A 19,537-nucleotide genomic window follows, 5' to 3' on the forward strand; every position below is an offset into this window, starting at 1 on the left:
TATTTAAGATAATATTCACGCTTTGTGGCCCTGCTTTTTTAACTCTAAATTTACCACTCTAGTTTCCTTGTCTCAACAACTGGATTATGTTGATTAGACTGGTGGGAACATTCATGTTTATAAAAATACAGAGCCATCCATGAACAACACAGGCAAAGAACAAATAATAATTTTCACTCCTGTTTTTTCAATTTTCTCTCTTCCTTTACAAAGATAGGCATATTTCTGGTAATAGTTTTAAAGTTATGGAAAGGCTTTATTATGTATTACAGAACTATAAAATTTCAAAAAAATAACTGTTTAGAACCACCAATAATTAAGAAATAACAATAACCCCATAAAAAAAGTATTTGGTGTCTGTTAGAAATTTTCCTCAAATTATGATATGTAGCTCTCCACACTTTTCAATGATTGTTATATTAGCCATGAATTTCTATGATTTCAGCTGAATATACTTTGATATTATCTTCCTTCTTAAGACATGATCATGACTCATTTCTTCTTCAATAGCTCAGTCATTTCAGGAACAACCTGCAAATTTAAAAAATTAATAATTAAGCAATTTGAGTTTTCATTGTGATAAGGTCACAGCTCCTTAAAGAGTACAAAGAGGCCAAAAGTAACAATGTGAATTACCAGCGAGGTACAGGAGGTACAAACTGCCCCCTCCCTCTGCCTCACCAAGGAATTCCCTGTTTTCCCACAGCCTCTCTTCCCATCCATGGGGAAACTATACCCATCCTGGACACGTGGCTAGCAGAGCCAAAAGCCCGCTCATGGCTTGGAAGCCTTTGTGACACAACCCCAGACCTCAGAAAGGCACCACTGTGAACAGGAAGTCCAATTTCTCTTGTCTGTGTTGAGAACAGTGTATATTTTTGATCTCTGTGTTTCCTGGCACTCTTCCTTCCCTCACTGCAGTCCTGCCTGACCTTCAAAGTCTTGCTTAGTCACGACTCCTGTCAACTTCCTCTAGTACTTGTTTTCTCACTGTTTGTTCATTCATTCATCATTCATGTAACAAACACTGTAGTTGTTATTCCTCAGCACACGTTACCATCTTCTGGCACATAAAAATGAGCATGCGGGACATCACCCATCGTCGTTCTTTACTAAAATCAAGGCCTTGTGCTAACGCAGTGGCTGGTCAGCAAACAGCAAGAAATCCCAGTGAAGGAAACTGACCAAGCTGGCTCCCACTTTAGAAAGGATTCATTACTAACCCTTGGCCTGGGCGGTTCAGCGGCTGCAGCTGGAGCTTTCGGTGTGGAGCTGCTTTGTGACAGCCTGGATCACAGAGGAGGGCTACATGTGGGGACTGCAGGAGAATGTCACACAGGGCCTGCTTGAAAACTAGCCTAGCCACTTGTGTAAAATATCAATTACTCAGCTTCCAAGGGGTTGTCGACTGCCCTAGCTCACAAAGATCCCAGCTGAACTCGCCACTGATGAATATAGCCTCTCAATTATTTAAGAGAGCTACATTTCCATTAGGTGGAAATAATGTGTTCGTACAAAATTTATTAAGGAAATTGTCGACATGTTGTTTCTTCCGAATGTCACTTTGTCTCCAGCCTATTAAAAGGCCCATGTTTACCACGGAGCCAGCAGGCATTAGCTCAGGGGCAGCATTAAGTGCTGGCACCACTTCCCCCCGTTTCCTCGGCGGAGAGACCATGAGCTTATGCCAGTCACACAGAAGACATGCTAAACGAGCCTCATGTGGGACCTACGTGTTTCATGAAAAATGGGCTAGGGCCCAACTTCTTTTAAATAAAACATCAGTTTGGTTTAGAACATAGTTTTTAAAAACCTTACAGAAAGTCCCCCTGCCACACTCCCCCCAAAAGGGTTGAGGGGTCTTTCTCTCTCCATGCTCCATATTATTTTTGTTAGATCAATCTCGGAATTTCCAAGCATACCAAACAATGCCTTGGTTAGGGAAAAAAACATGCCAACTCAGTTTACTGAGTATCTAATGGCCTCAGCACACTGAAAGATCTGAATTCTTATTTTTTTCTATTTTAGATATTGCAGAGGCAGCTTCCTACTCAGTAAGACCAGATGAGAGTGAATTTATGTCTCAAAAAGGACAATCTACTGATATAAGTCACAGCACAACTGTATTTCACTCATTTATTTAGTATTTCCTCAGGATAAGCATTATGGGAAATAGAGAAGATCAGGCCTGATTCCTGGCCACAAGGAGGGAAGAGACAGAGGTCTAAGAACCACTTGATTAGAAATTTGCTCATCTTACACTGTAATATAAGAGGATGAGAATGGCATTAAAAGCTCCAAATTCAAGCATTCTGAGGTAAGTTGAGTCTGGTATGGACTATGAAAAATCAGAACATTTAACATGGAGAAAAAAAAGATTCTGGGCAAAAAATGAGGTGGCAAACAGACAAACACTGTAGGTTCCAGAAACAGTAAAGGGATTAGAATTGACTGTAGTGAATGGCTATGTTGGAGAGAGGTGGAAAAGGTTTAAACAGATAGGAGTTATGCCAAGTCTAATCAATGGGGACACAACAGTCTCTCCAACAGAGACGGACAACTGGATATCCACATGCAAAAGAATGATGCTGGACCTTCACCTCACACCAAACACAAATATTAATTTAAGATGGATCAAAAACCTAGTTAAACAACATAAAACTCTTAGAAGAAAATGTAGGGGTAAATCATCAAGACCTTGGATTATGACAATAGATTCTTGGATATGACATCCAAAGCATAAGCAACAAAAAACAGAGGAACTGGACTTTTTCAAAATTTAAAACTTTTGTCATCAAAGGATATCATTAAGAAAGTGAAAAGACAACTGAAAAAATGGGAGAAAGTATTTGGAAAACATACTAAGGGTCTGATAAGGGTTTAACATCCAGAAAATACGAAGAAATCTTATAACTCAACAACAAAAAAAACAAACAATTCAATTTAAAAAAATGGACAAAGAATGTGGATAAACATTTCTCTAAAGAAGACATACAAATGGCCAAAGAGTACTCACAGAAAATGCTCAATATGATTTGTCATCCAAAAAAAAAAAAGTCAATCAAAACAACGAGATACCACTTCACAACCATTAGGATGGCTATAATAAAAGATAATAACAAGTGCTAGCAACTATATGGAGAAATTGGGGCCCTTGTATATTATTTGGTAGGAATGTAAAATGAGTCAATCACTTTGTAAAATAGTAGGCAGTTCTTCAAAATGTAAAACACAAAATTATAAAAGTATACAAGCAATTCCATTCCTAGATATGTATCCAAAAAAGATGAAACAGTGCACAAAAACTCATACATGAATGCTCATGGCAACATTAATTATAACAGCCAAAAAGTGGAAACAACTCAAAAGTTCATCAACTGATAAATGGATAAACAAATTGTGGCATATATATACAATGGCTATTACTTGGCAATAAAAAGGAATAAACTGCTGCTACAACAATGAACCTTTAAAACATTATGTTAAGAAGCTACCCACAAAAGACCATGTATTACATGATTCTATACCCAGGACTGGCAAATCTAGAGAGACACAAAGGAGATTAGCTGTTGCCAGCGGCTGGGGAGAACGTGAATAGGGAGTGACTGCTAATAGGTATGGGGCTTCTTCTCAGTGTGACGAAAATGTTCCACAATTAGACACAATTATACCCAGTCTTTCAGTGATGGATGCATATAACTCTGTGAATATACTAAAAACAACAAGACTGAACTGTACCTTTTAAAAGCATACATTTTATGATATGTGAATTATAGCTCAGTAAAGTTATTATATCTTAAATAATTAACAAAACTACCAGTCAGGTGGTTCCCTCTGTCTAACTCTAACTCTGATTATTACCATTTACTAAGCACCTACTATGTACCTGCATGGAACAAAATACAAACAGGTAGGCTAATATTTAACACAGACTAAACTAAGTGCAGTACAATCTCACTTAAATCTCATTATAAGGTGATATTTACATTACTTATGAGAATGCTTATATTCAGAGAGATTAAGTAAGTTTGCTAAGATAATTTAATTAGTATATGCCCATGACAGAATATGAAATGAAGCTTGTAATTACTGTACTATGTTACTTCTGTCATATGAAGAAAAAATAAATTTGTCCTAACTAATGACTGGTGAAGGGCGAAGTGAAAAAATAAATAAAAGAAAATAAAATGTTATGCACATACAGTGTTACTCTAGACATGATGAAATTTGGTGGACACAATATACCTTAGGGAATTATTAGTCCTACAGCTATTTTTATACTTGTCATATGTGATACAGTTTGAAATTTTTAAACAAAAATTTGGTCTAAAAAAGTCCTTTTTACACAGCTATTATTTGATTTATGATGTTATTTTACAATCTTAATCCCAAATAGATAATTAATTTTCATTCATAATTTGCATAATTGCATTTTTAAGCTGTTATACCTTAAAATTTTGATTTTTAAAGATAGAAGGTAGCTCCAGTGAGAAGTGTATTCACTATGCCACCCTGTCTGCTCTTCCATCAGAATTACTAGGTTGGAGCAAAAGTAATTGCAGTTTTCGACCATGAATCTTATTTTATTTTTAAAATTTTTTCCATTTATTTTTATTAGTTGGAGGCTAATTACTTTACAATATTGTAGTGGTTTTTGTCATACATTGACATGAATCAGCCATGGATTTACATGTATTCCCCATCCTGATCCCCCCTCCCACCTCCCTCTCCACCCGATTCCTCTGGGTCTTCCCAGTGCACCAGGCCCGAGCACTTGTCTCATGCATCCCACCTGGGCTGGTGATCTGTTTCACCCTAGATAATATACATGTTTCGATGCTGTTCTCTCGATACATCCCACCCTCGCCTTCTCCCAGAGTCCAAAAGTCTGTTCTGTATTTCTGTGTTTCTTTTTCTGTTTCGCACATAGGGTTATCGTTACCATCTTTCTAAATTCCATATATATGCGTTAGTATACTGTATTGGTCTTTATCTTTCTGGCTTACTTCACTCTATATAATGGGCTCCAGTTTCATCCATCTCATTAGAACTGATTCAAATGTATTCTTTTTGATGGCTGAGTAATATTCCATGGTGTATATGTATCACAGCTTCCTTATCCATTCATCTGCTCATGGGCATCTAGGTTGCTTCCATGTCCTGGCTATTATAAACAGTGCTGTGATAAACATTCGGGTGCACGTGTCTCTTTCAGATCTGGTTTCCTCGGTGTGTATGCCCAGAAGTGGGATTGCTGGGTCATATGGCGGTTCTAATTCCAGTTTTTTAAGAAATCTCCACACTGTTCTCCATAGCAGCTATACTAGTTTGCATTCCCACCAACAGTGTAAGAGGGTTCCCTTTTCTCCACACCCTCTCCAGCATTTATTGCTTGTAGACTTTTGGATAGCAGCCATCCTGACTGGCGTGTAATGGTACCTCATTGTGGTTTTGATTTGCATTTCTCTGATAATGAGTGATGTTGAGCATCTTTTCATGTGTTTGTTAGCCATCTGTATGTCTTCTTTGGAGAAATGTCTGTTTAGTTCTTTGGCCCATTTTTTGATTGGGTCATTTATTTTTCTGGAATTGAGCTGCAGGAGTTGCTTGTATATTTTTGAGATTAATCCTTTTTCTGTTGCTTCGTTTGCTATTATTTTCTCCCATTCTGAGGGCTGTCTTTTCACCTTGCTTATAGTTTCCTTTGTTGTGCAAAAGCTTTTAAGTTTCATTAGGTCCCATTTGTTTAGTTTTGCTTTTATTTCCAATATTCTGGGAGGTGGGTCATAGAGGATCCTGCTGTGGTTTATGTCGGAGAGTGTTTTGCCTATGTTCTCCTCTAGGAGTTTTGTAGTTTCTGGTCTTACATTTAGATCTTTAATCCATTTTGAGTTTATTTTTGTGTATGGTGTTAGAAAGTGTTCTAGTTTCATTCTTTGACAAGTGGTTGACCAGTTTTCCCAGCAGCACTTGTTAAGGAGGTTGTCTTTTTTCCATTGTATATTCTTGCCTCCTTTGTCAAAGATAAGGTGTCCATAGGTTCGTGGATTTATCTCTGGGCTTTCTATTCTGTTCCATTGATCTATATTTCTGTCTTTGTGCCAGTACCATACTGTCTTGATGACTGATGAATTTTAAATTATAACTAGGCTCAAACACATCTTTATTAATCAAAACAGGAACCATTCAATCAACACATTTTTGCCAATGAGAAATAAGTTTGTTTGCTCCTGTAGCATAAAAATACATGCTTTGGGATTTGACAAACTCTTGGAAAGCATTTTCTGCCTCCTGCTGGTTGTTGAAACATTTTCCCTGCAAAAAGTTGTCAAGATGCTTGAGGAAGTGGTAGTCAGTTGGCAAGAGGTCAGGTGAATATGGCAGATGAGGCAAAATTTCATAGCCCAATTTGTTCAACTTTTGAAGCATTGATTGTGCGATGTCTGGTCAGGTGTTGTCATGGAGAAGAACTGGGCCCTTTCTGTTGATCAATGCCAGCTGCAGGTATTGCAGTTTTCAGTACATCTCATCGATTTGCTGAGCATACTTCTCTGATGCAATGTTTTTGCCAGGATTCAGAAAGCTGTAGTGGATCAGATCAGCAGCAGACCACCAGTGACCATGACCTTTTCTTGGTGCAACTTTGGCTTTGAGAAGTGCTTTGGATCATCTCTGTTCAACCAGCCATCATCAACTTTTGTATAAAATCCACTTTTGATTGCATGCCACAATCTGATTGAGATAGTTCACTGCTGTTGCATAGGATAAGAGAAGACAACACTTTGGCATCCTCTTATCAAGTTTCTTCACCTTTGCAATTTGCTTCAAATGCTGAATGACCACAGAATGGTCAACACTGAATTCTTCGGCAACTTCTCATGTAGTTGTAAGAGGATCAGCTTTGGTAATTGCTCTCAGTTGGTCACTGTCAACTTCCGATGGCTGGGCCATTGTGTTTCTCATCTTCAAGGCTCCCATCTGCTTTGCAAAATGTCTTGAACCACCACTGCACTGTATGTTCATTAGGAGTTCCTGGGCCAAATGCATCATTGATGTGGCAAGTTGTCTCCATTGCTTTACGACCTATTTTGAACTTGAATAAGAAAACTGCTCAAATTTGCTTTTTATCTAACATCATTTCCCTAGCTTAAAATAAATATAAATACACAGCAAGTGATAAGTCATTAGCAAAAAACATAAAGGGAGAAATATACATCAAAATGATGCATAACATAACCACATTAAGAATGTAGTCCAATATCAAAGGGCAAAGTTCAACAATGCAAAAACACAATTACTTCTGCACCAATCTAATACTATAATACTCATCTGTGCTACACTTAATTCTGATTTCAACTGAGAAAACAATTTGATTTCTGTTTAGCTCTGCCTTGGTTGCCAGAGCCTGTAGAAGACGTGGTCCTATTCACTGCAATTCATCTGAGGTACAGGAGCAGTGGTGAACCACCAGCTGTGGTACCTGATGAGTGAGAAAGGCAGTAATGAGAAAGAGAACAGAGCAGGAACCTGGCTTAGTTGTGCCAACAACTTGCTCAGCAGCTTCCCTAAATCACATCTCTCTGAGACACAGACAACTTAAGAAGAACACATCCTGCTTGTTACTCACACGGTAATAAATGAGAAGCTGCACCTCAAGTAGAATTTTTCATATCTTCTTAACTAGTTTTTCCCAAGACTGCATTTTTAAGGACTGATTAACTTCCTCACCACTTTGTATTAATCAAAGGCATATATAACTGTGCTTCAGAATTTCTGAGCAGCATGAGATAGACACTGCCTTAGTTCTTGCCAAAGGCAAATAACAGTTATGTCTTACTCCAGATGATCTCCCAAGAGTCAAATGTGGGCTTCTTAAGGGACAGAAGATTGGAAGATGATACTCCAAGCAAATGGCAGCCGAAAGCAAGCAAGCAGGGCTGCACTCACATCAGACAAAAAGACTGCAAGACAAAAAAGTTAACAAAAGACAAAAATGGACACTATATAATGAAAAAGGGACAATTCATAAGGAGACACAACTTACTAATACATATGCACCTGACAAAGGAGCATTGAAATGCATAAAACAACTATTAACAGACCTACAGGGAAAAAGGCAGCAACACAGTGACAGGAAGAGATTCCACTGCATCAACCAATAGATGATTAGAGTCAATAAAGAAAGAGCAGAGTTAAGTGAAACACCAGACCTGATATGGTAGATCTGTACAGAACATGCCATCCAAATGCAGCAGAATACACATTCTTCTCAAGTGCACATGGAACTTTTCTCAAGGATAGACTGTATGCTGGGACACAAAACGAGTCTCAAGACTGATAACGATGGTAAGAATCTAGAAATCAACTAAAAGAAAGCTGGAAAAACCACAAAAACATGGAGAATGAACAACATGTCACTGAACAACTATTGAGCCAATGGAAAAAAATCAAAGGAGAAATAAAAGAACAAAGCCCAAAATCAGCAGAAGAAGGAAATAATGAAGATCAGAGCAGAAATGAATGTAATAGAGACTAAAAAGATGATAGAGAAGATCAACAAAACTAAGAGCTAGTGCTTTGAAAAGATAAATAAAATTGACAAACTTTTAGCTAGACTCACCTAAAATAGAAAGAAGGCTCTGACAAATAAAACAAACAAGGATAGATAACAATGGGTACCACAGAAATACAAAGGCTTATAAGAGAATATTATGAATAGCTATATACCAACAAATAGGACAACCTAGAAGAAACAGACAAATTATTAGAATCAGACTTTTCAAGACTAAATCATAAAAACATAGAGAATAAGAATAGACAAATCACTAGTACAGAGACTGAATCAAAAAGCTCAAAGTAATCAAAAAGCGCCCCAGAAAACAAAAGTTCAGAACCAGATAGCCTCACAAGTGAATTCTACTAAACATTTAAAGATTTAATATCCACCCTTCTCAAACTATTCCAAAAAATTGAAGAGGGAACATTTCCGAACTCATTTTATGAGGCCAACATCATCCTGATACCAAAACCAGACAATGTAAAAAAAAAAAAAGAGAAAATTGGAATCCAATTCTCTTATGAATACAGATGAAAAAAATCCTCAACAAAATTATTAGCAAAACAAATCAAACAATACATTAGAAGGATCACACACCATGATCAAGTAGGACTTATTCCATGAATGCAAGAGTGGTTCAATATCAGTGGTTCAAATCAGTTACTGTGACACACAACATTAACAAAATGAAGGATAAAAACCACACAATCATCTCTGTAGATGCAGAAAAAGTGCAACATCAATTTATGATAAAAATTCTCAATAAAGTGGTATGTTAAGAATGTGCTTCAACATGATAAAGGTCATACATATCAAACCCATTAATATCACACTTCGTGGTGAAAAGCTTGGTGAAAGTTATACTTCTAAAATCAGGAACAAGACAAGGATGCCTGTTCTTACCACTCTTATTCAAAATAGTATTGGAATTCCTAGCCAGAGCAATTAGGCAAGAAAAAGACAAAAAAGTCATCAAAATTGGAAAGGAAGAAGTAAAAATGTCACTAAAAACTTGTGGATGACATAATTTGATATACGGAAATCTCTCAAGATGCTACCAAAAAAACTATTAGAAATAATAAATGAATACAGCAAAGTTGCAGGGTACAAAATCAACATACAAAAATCTGTTGCATTTCTACATGCTACCAATGAATCAGCAGAGAGAGAAATTAAGAGAACAATTCTATTTACAATCACAACAAAAAGAATAAAATGCCCAAGAATATATTTAACCAAGGAAGTGAAAGACCTGTATACTAAAACCTTAAGACATTGTTTTGTTTTGTAAGACACTGTTGACAGAAACTGAAGACATAAATAAATGAACGTATTCCATGCTAATAGATGGGAAAATTTAACATTTTTAAAATGTTGATACTGCCCAAAACAATCTACAGATTCAGTGCAATCCCTGTCAAAATCCCAAGGACCTTTTTCACAGAAATAGAAAAAAAAATTCTATAATTTGCAAGGAACCATAAAAGGACCGCCCCCCCCCCCCCACACACACAAAGCCAAAGCAATCCTGAGAAAAAAGAACAAAGCTAAAGGTACCACAGTCTCTGATTTCAAACTATATTACAAAGTCATAGTAGTCAAAAGACCATGGGACTGGCAGAAAAACAAACACACAAATAAATGGAAGAGAATAGAGAACCCAGAAATAAAATTAATTTACAATGAAGGAACAAAAAGCATACAATGGAGAAAGAACGATTTCTTCAATAAATGGTGCTGGGAAAACTGGACAGTCACAGGCAAAAAAATGAAACTTGACACACAAAATCAATTCAAAATGGATCAAAAACTTGACTGTGAGACCTGAAACCACAGAACTCCCAGAAGAAAACACAAGTAGTTTGACGACGTTAATCTTAGCAACATCTTTCTAGATATGTCTCCTCAGGCAAACAAAAGCAAAAATAAACAAATGACAAGTTAAAAAGCTTCTGCATAGCAAAGGAAATCATTAACAAAATGGAAAGACAACCTATGAAACAAGAGAAGATGCCTGCAAATCATAGATACAATAAGGGGTTAATATCCAAAATATGTAAAGAACTCATATACCTCAACGACAAAACAAACACTCCAATTAAACAATGGGCAGAGGAGGTGAACAGACATTTTTCCAAAGAAGACATAAAGGCAACTGGCACATGAAAAGATGTTCAACATCATTAATTATTAGGGACTTGCAAGTGAAAGATCACAATGTGGTATCACCTCATTTCTGTTAGAATGGCCATTGTCATAAAGGTAAGAAATAACAAGTGTTCGTGGTCAGGATGTGGAGAAAAGGGACCACTGGTGCACTGTTGGTGAGAATGCAAACTGCCACAGCCACTTTGGAAATCAGTATGGAGAGTCCTCAAAAAATTAAGAATAGAACTACCACATGAACCAGCTATCCCACTCTTGGGTTTTTATCCATAAAATACAAAAACACTAACTTGAAAAGATATAATGGGACTCTTAGGTCTGTTGCAGCATACTTACAATAGCCAAAATATGGAAGCAACTTAAGTGGCCATCAATGGATGAATGGATAAAGAAGATGTGATCTATAGGTACACAATGGAATAGTATTTTGCCATTTGTGACAACATGGATGGACCCTGATGGTATTATGCTAAGTGAACTAAATCAGAAGGAGAAAGACAAGCTCACTCATGTGGAATATAAAAGACAGCCCCTCCCAAAACAAAGTAAATGAACACACCAAATAAAAATAAACACACAGAATCAGAGAAGAGAGTAGTGGTTACCAGAGCAGAAAGGGCTGGGGGGAGGGTACAGCGACTAAAGATGATCAAGTATATGATGATGAGGCAAGACTAAATTTTTGGTGGTCAGCACACTGGAGGGTATACAGAAGTAGAAATATAATGTTGTACACATGAAACTTATATAATGTTATAAAGCTATGTTATCTCAATAAGAAATTCAGAAAAAGTTTTTAAAGTGTGCTTCTTAAAACACCAAAAATAACTTGAGAATCTCAAGTTGGAAATCAGCTTATTGGATGATTTTTGAGGTCCTTTTCCACTTCCAGTGTCCTAGAACTCTCAATATCTCTTTGAGCATGCACGCACACGTGTGCAGACACACATAACAGACACACACATACTCTCTCATGTTAAACCTAGGAGTTGCCCTTAATGCAAGAGGCACAGCTTGTGGGACACCACTGCATCCATCATTGCTACAGAGATGCTCCTCCCCCAAGGCAGGTATCCACAGTATGAACATCACAAACGTCTGACTGTTTAACACTTCATTTCTTTGATCAAGTATGTGGGCAGCTTTAGTACACAAGCAGACAGGAAGACATACCTTAAACAAAATTACTTACAAATTTATTAAAATGTTGTCTTGAAGAAAAATAAAAGGCAACTACATTCGATGTCTGTTTGCAAACATGTCAACAGGAGACATGGTTGGGGTTCAGCAAGTATTTAATTTCATTTTTAAATTTAAAGGTCTTTATCCCTTTATCTATATTTCACTGGAACTAAATGCTTTCTACTTGAACAAAGGTATTATTACACAGAAATACAAAAATATTTATCTTTCTCATAGTAACTTTTCATCCCACTGGAATATCTTGGTCAAATGACTGCCACCACAGTCACAGTTCTTATACAGCTGGGCCAGGTCACAGGAGCAGCTAACCTACCTAAACCCTACATTTCAGATACAGAACCCCAGGACCACAGAAGATGGGCTGTATTTTTCCCATGCAAGAGAGAGGCTCTTCTGGGTTGGGTGTGTCGGGGGAGTTGGGGGTGGCGGGAGTTTCCACAGGGAAAGATGCCTTGGCACGCAGGCTGGGCCACCACCAAGTAATTGCTGAGCATCTGAAGGGCCCATTCTTCACTGAGCATGAGCACACACTTCAAAATACAGATGTGCTCTCAAACTACACTCATGAGTTCATCTGGATCATACAAGTGCTAGAGAAGCCATGGCAATGGGCCAGTCCTCTTGCTGGGGAGACCACCCCTGGTTCTGTTCTCAGGCTGCAGCCTCTCCATAAAGGCCCACAGAAGCTCATTATAGATCTACGTGATGGGTTAGTAAACCTAGCGTTGGATGCTACTTTCAGAGCCTCAATTACTGCCTAAGTAATTTCTGCACAAGGTAACCTAGAAACTTGTAGACAAGCCCTGAGGGACAAAAAGAGGCCAGCCCACGCATAAGCTAGGACCTTTAAATGTGGCCAAATGGATATCAGGTGCTCAACTCTATCACTGAAGTAATTCTTTCACTGAGAGGGCAAACATAAGGGTGGTAGTAGGGCAGAAAGAACACAAAAATATTAAGAGTGTGAGGAGTTAGAAATAAGTGTTCTTCCCCACAGTTGTCACTGTTAGGAAGGCCTCTGACTCTCAAACACAGCAAGCAGAGCATACCTGTTGAGTCGATAAAGTGGACCTGAGAGCCCACCCATCCCATGAAAAGCTATAGCATCACTATTAAGTCTCTGAATGAGGGGTTATGATGGGAATTTCCTTAAGGTATCTGGTAAATATGGTTCTAGGTTATAATTACTTGAGTCATTTCATATTCTGTACTAACTTAGTACATGAGATGCCAAGAGTCATATGGATGTTTAAAGACAACATGGACTTCTTAAAGAAAAAGTTATTAATATAATGCTCCATAAAAATATCATATATTAAGCAGAACAACTCCTCACTTTAAGTAGTTCAAAATTGTGTAAATATATTAACATATACATACACAGACAGACACAGATATACAGTCACACAATGTTTTCCTATAACAGCTTCCTCCCTGACCAACTCCTGCAGGTTCTTGGATGACAACCTAGATAACAGCTATCACTCTCCAGGCCAACTTACCTTAAATAGATCTGCAACTATTCCATAATCTGCCACTTGAAAAATTGGAGCTTCTGGGTCTTTGTTAATAGCCACAATTGTCTGTGAAATAAAAGCAAAGAGTTTTTTAAGAAAACATACCACACAGACTGATGGTTCTATTCTAACTTTCTTAACAACAAATTTGTATTCTTAAAAATGTCTACCAAATAAGATTAGTTTAATTTGTGCTGGTATTGTAAATTTAGAAGTTTCTGGGTAGGAACATAACAAAAAATTATCTTCCTTCCCTACCACAGGCCAACTGCAATATTTAAAAAAGGCTTTATATCATTATTTTTAAAAGTTCTTTTTTAACTTATGAAAAAATGTTGTAGATAAGTAACAAAAAGGAGAGGATTCTAGGGAGGTGGCCAAGTAGGAAACACTGAGAAACTGTCTCCCCACCTACGTAACAACTGAACTGGAAGAATCTGTCATGTAACCAGTTTGGAATTTTGGAATCTATTAAAGGTTTGCAACTTTCAGGGGAAGGCTTGAATGGTAAACTATAGCTCTTAGCAGAATAGTTGCTACTAAACCCCCATCTCTCATTCCCAGTGGCAGGCAGTTGTGTACATATTCCTGGAACAGCCTGCATACAGCTTATAGCAGTCAGAGTGGGTAAAAGAAACCTTGTCCTCTAAATATTGGGGATCTGTGCTTTGACCACAGAGTGTTGCATCTGATCAGAAAGGTGCAAAGAAGGGGTGGCTATTGCTGCTGCACCTCAACCACTGTTTTCCCCCCACCTGTCAAAGTTGTTCCCAGGGGATTTAAAAGATCAGTGCTCTTCATTTTTCTCCTTTTCTTTCATTTTCCCTCTGTGGGAGCCAGACATTAATGACGAGAACATTCAAAAGCAAATGCATATCAGAGGAAAACTACAAAGTGACCATACATGCCTAGGGAAAGGCACAGACTCTGAAAAGACTCCAGAAGCCTGTAAGTTTATATACCTCAGGTTAACACTTGGCACAAAGACAGCATACAACAATCAAAAAGATAAGAACAATAAACAAAAACAGTAACAAAAACAAAAAAACCCAGCATACTCTGGGGAAATAGAAGAATCTACTATATTATTGGTTCAAATGTCCAGTTTTCAACAAAAAAAATCACAAGGCAAAAAAAAAGTATGGCCCACTCAAAGGAAAAAAAAAATAAACAGAAACTGGCATATCTACTAGACAAAGACTTTAACATAATCATCTTAAAGATGCTTGGGAAAAAAAAAACTAAAAGGAGATGAGGAGAAAGTCAGGAAAACAATGTGTGAATGCAATGGAAACAGTGATAAAGAGAAAACGCAAAAAGAAACCACAAAGAAATTGTGGAGGTGAGAAGTACAAAAGGTGAATGAAAAATTCACGAGAGGGATCCAAAGGCAGATTCGATCAGGCAGGAGAATGAATCAGCAAATTCGAAGACAGGACAATGGAAATTTTCAAGCTTGAAGAACAGAAAGAAAAAAGATTTAAGAAAAGTGAACATAGCCTAAGGGACCTGTGGACCACCATTAGGAGAACCAAAACATCTTATGGTGGCCCCAGAAGGAGAAGACAAAGAGGGCAGAGAGAATATTTAAAGAGATAATGACTGAAAACTCCCCAAATTTGATTAGAGACATGAACAGAAACATCCAAGAAATTCAACAAAATTCAAGTAAGATGAATTCAAAAGAGACTCCACACTAAGACACATAATCAAAGTTTCAAAAGCTGAAGATAAAAAAAGAATCTTGAAAACAGAGAGAATTGATTTGCTACACAGAAGGGATCCTCAAGACTATCAGCAGATTTTACAATACTAACCTTGGAGGCGAGAAAGAAGTGGGCTGATACATTCAAAGTAGTAAAAGAAAAAAACTGTCGACCAATAATACCATCAAAACTGTTGCTATAGTGACTTTTGCAGAAACTGAAAAAGACTCATCTTAAAATTCATACGGACTCTCAAGGAACCTCAAGTTGGACTTAAAGACCAATGAAATAGAAAAGGAAGCCCAGAAAGAAACCCTCACATATATGGTCAAATCATTTTTGACAAGGGTGTCAAGATCATACAATGGAGAAAGGATAGCCTTTTCAACAAATGGTATTGGGAAAACCAGATATCTACATACAAATGAATGAAGTTGGCCTCTTACCTAATACCATATACAAAAACTAACTCATAACAGATCAAAGATTTAAACATTAGACCTAAAATTACAAAACTCACAGCTGAAAAACATAGAGCAAAAGCTGCATGATGTTGGTTTTGGCAATGATTTCTTGAATATGACATGAAAGGTATAGGCAACAACAAAAAAAAGACAAATTGAACTTCATGGAAATTTAAAAATTTTGTGGCTCTAAAGGCACTATCAACAGAGTAAAAAGGTAACCTAGAAAATGAGAGAAAATACTTGCAAATCATGTATTTGATAAAGAATTAATACATGGAATATATTTTTAAAAAACTACTGAACTCAACAACAAAAAACCAAACTATCAAATTCAAAAATTGGGCAAATGGCTTCAAAAGCCACTTCTCCAAAGAAGACATACAAATGGCCAGTAAGCACATGAAAAAATGCTCAACATCATTGATCACTGAGGAAATGTAAATCAAAACTACAATGAGATACCACCTCAGATCTAGTAGGATGGCTACTGTAAAAAAAAAAAAAAAAACACCATACCAGTGCTGAAAAGGGTGTGGAAAAACTAAAACCCTTGTGCATTGTTAGTGGGAATGTAAAATGGTACAACTGCTGTGAAAAACATTATAGTAGTCCCTCAAAATATTAAAAATAGAATTACCATGTGATCCAGCAATTCCAGTTCTGGATATATACCCAAAAGGACTGAAAACAGGGCTTTGAAAACATATTTGTAGCCCCAATGTTCATAGCAAAGTATTCACAAATGCTAAAACTTGGAAGCAATTTCAGAGTCCATCAATAGATGAATGGATAAGCAAAATGTGGTGTGTATGTATACACACACACACACATACACATATAATGGAAAATTATCAGCCTAAAAAGGAAGAAAATTCTGACATATGCTACAACATGGATGAATCTTGAGGACATTATGCTAAGTGAAATAAACCAGTCACAAAAAGACAAATACCAAATGATGATTCCACTTAAAATGTACTTAGAAGAGTCAAAATCATGGAAACAAAAAGTAGAATTGTGGTTGTCAGTATATGGACTATGAGGTGGGAGACTGGGAAAATACCATTTAATGTATATAGAGTTTCAGTTTTAAAAGATGTTGTAGAGTTGGATAGTGATGATGGGTGCACAACATTATGAATGTATTTAATACCAATGACAGTGTGTACATACCTAATTTTACACTTAAAAATGATTAAGATGGTAAACTTTATGTTATGTATATTTTACCAGGCAGAAGAATGTTTTAATGCAGTATTCTAAAAATGCTGAATTTTCTGTATATAAATTAATAATCTGACTTAAACCAAACCAACCAAATATAACAGGAAATTTTTGTAGGTCATTGAAAAATTTTAGATGTACTGAATAAAAACCACAGATAAAAGTTCATTCATCCATTTTATATTTTGGTGTGCTTTATTCAACAAGACAGAAGTCAACTTTGTCAAATCATGAGATATTTATTATTAGAGTCAATTCTCAACTTATTTCACTTATAAAATGATTGGTAGTTTTCTACCTATTAACAATATATATGTTTTAAACTTGTGACTATAAATGTTAGATTTCAACTTTAAAAAGTAACAAAGTCATACCCTAATTCATAGGCTTTAAAGCTCAAACTGTTTATTCTCTATATACTGCTTTCCATTTAGCATTTTAAAGTTACTATCCTGGGTCTACTGTGAGAATAGAAAAGTTAACTATCTAGTTGGCCAATTAAGTAAAGATGACCATTTAAAACAAAAAAGTTTAAGTCCTTATGTATGCAGCAAATAAATGTAACAAAGTACTATGTCTCCTACAAAAACTACCACAAGTTCCTCTTAACTCCCATAAAATCTTTAAATGTAAGATTATGATGACAGATCAGTAACAGATTATGGGGAAACTGTCTTAAAAAATGTGTTATGTTTACACAATTATTCTATTAATAACAGATTTCTTTATACACTACAAATAGTCTGGTATTCCCCACAGATGCTTCTAACACCACTGCAATTAAAGTAAAATTAGACTTTTGACTCTAACATGGTGTTATTTTAATTAAAAAATGATAATTTTTGAATCTTTGGAAGTAAAATTAAGTACTTCCCTGCCTATTACTCCATCTCATGAAAACAGGCAGCACACCTTTATCAAGTATTTTGATACAGTCTGACTCAAAATATAGCCTATATGATATATGTGTAAATTCCTCTAAAAGGGCCCCAAGGCCTGAATATTCCAGAATATCTGAAATTGGCACACACTGCAGTCCAAGTAACTACTGATCCATAGAAACATGCCATCTATATTGAAGTGTGGTCAAAGACTATAATATAGCATGGTTTCAATATACACCTCAAATCTAGTCACAAGGACAAACATTTTGAATCATAGGCATTGATTTGTATCGTGGTCTTTCTTTTCTGGGAATAAGTAGCCTGCTTCACAGCTACTAGCAGAGATTTATTTAATTAACGATGGTTAATGATTTTCCTGGAGGCCACCTAGTCAAACATCTGACAGTTTAATCATCTGAAAGCTTTTTCATTCCACTATATAAAAGTTATTTTTAAAGAAAAAGCATGTGATTGTGGGCAAAGAACCACTATAGTATTTAAGAAAAAAGATTTTGGCCAGTTACAGAATTCTGAGATTACTGAAAGAATATTCCTGAAATATCAACTGCAAATAATTATGATAAAATCTTTCTTGCACTCTAGGGCTCTTTTAATATGTCCTTATAAATTCATACTCTTCTTCCTTATGGACATTTTAAAGCACAGATTGTATTCAACCATATTAATAGGTATACAGCTTATATGCAGAGCAGGCTCCAGGAGCTGGTGATGGATAGGGGAGCCTGGCGTGCTGCAGTCTATGGGGTCGCAAAGAGTCTGACATGACTGAGAGACTGCATTGAACTATCAGATTTATACCAACCACTTTATCCACGGCCGCCTCAGGTCTTAGTTGTGGCAGCTGGGCTCTGTAGCTGTGGCACATGGGCTTAGCTGCCTCGCAGCAGATGGGATCTTAGTTCCCTGTCTAGGGAACCCATGTCACCTGCATTGGAAAGCAAATTCTTTACTGGACCACCAGGGAAGTCCCAATCATCCATTTTAGAACTTAGCCAAAATTACAATCTAGGACTGGTGTGTCTCCCACAAAAGAGTTATGACAGGGACTATGTCTTTTTCATTTAAGTAACTCCAGCATCTGTACAAAGTACATAGACTTAATAAATATTTATTGACCAGAAGGACAGACAAATCATTGGCTCAAGTTTATTCTTACAGATTGTTCCCCAACACGGGTCTCCTTAATTCAATTATTCCCTTTTTGCTTTGACATATACCATCTAGTCCATTTCTCCTCCAGTTCAGCCCTGCTGGCATGAACAAGATCTTCTAGGCAGGCAGAGAGAGAAACAAAATTCTAGATATGTCTCAACAGGCCCAGCTAAAAATATTTTTGCAGGCTGCTGGTGTTTAGTGTTTTTTTCCCTCTAATGCAGCAATAACATTTTCCCCACTGGCACTGCTGCTTTAGAGCTCAGCAAAGAAACCTGCCATCCAACTGTGAAATCTGACTGGTTTTGGGCCAATTCATTTAGAGGTTACAAGGAAGGAGTGCATGCATCTTTTCAAGCTAGAAGTTAAACCTATTAAAAGTTTTATTACCTTTTTTATCAAACTTCCATCTGAATGAATAAAAGCAGGGGTGTCAGAGACATCTCTGACTTCATGAAAGACTAAGTTCATAATTCAAACTGTGCATTGTTATGCATGAATTAATGTGTCATATTCTGAAATGTATGTTCACAGAGTCATCACACAGGACTTCTAGATAGAGTCCAAGCAGCAAGTTAAAATCAAGTGGCTCCTCTATATGCTGCATTTTTGACAATTACTAAGGTTTTGAGGTGCTCCA

At 36.8% G+C, this 19,537-nt stretch overlaps 1 protein-coding gene across 1 annotated transcript in view; it reads right to left on the minus strand.

Moving 5' to 3' along the window:
* Positions 1–232: 232 nt before the first annotated feature.
* ETFA (electron transfer flavoprotein subunit alpha) overlaps positions 233–19,537 on the minus strand; it is a 70,647-nt gene continuing 51,342 nt past the window's right edge. The window contains exons 11-12 of the mRNA XM_043921811.1: positions 13,429–13,509; positions 233–531 (exon numbers count right to left, since the gene is read on the minus strand). Of these exons, the coding sequence (XP_043777746.1) occupies positions 493–531; positions 13,429–13,509 (120 nt within the window). The 3' untranslated portion in view covers positions 233–492. The remainder of the gene's footprint in view (positions 532–13,428; positions 13,510–19,537) is intronic.

This window comes from Cervus elaphus, chromosome 13 (genome assembly GCF_910594005.1).
Source record: "Cervus elaphus chromosome 13, mCerEla1.1, whole genome shotgun sequence".
Taxonomy (NCBI): domain Eukaryota; kingdom Metazoa; phylum Chordata; class Mammalia; order Artiodactyla; family Cervidae; genus Cervus; species Cervus elaphus.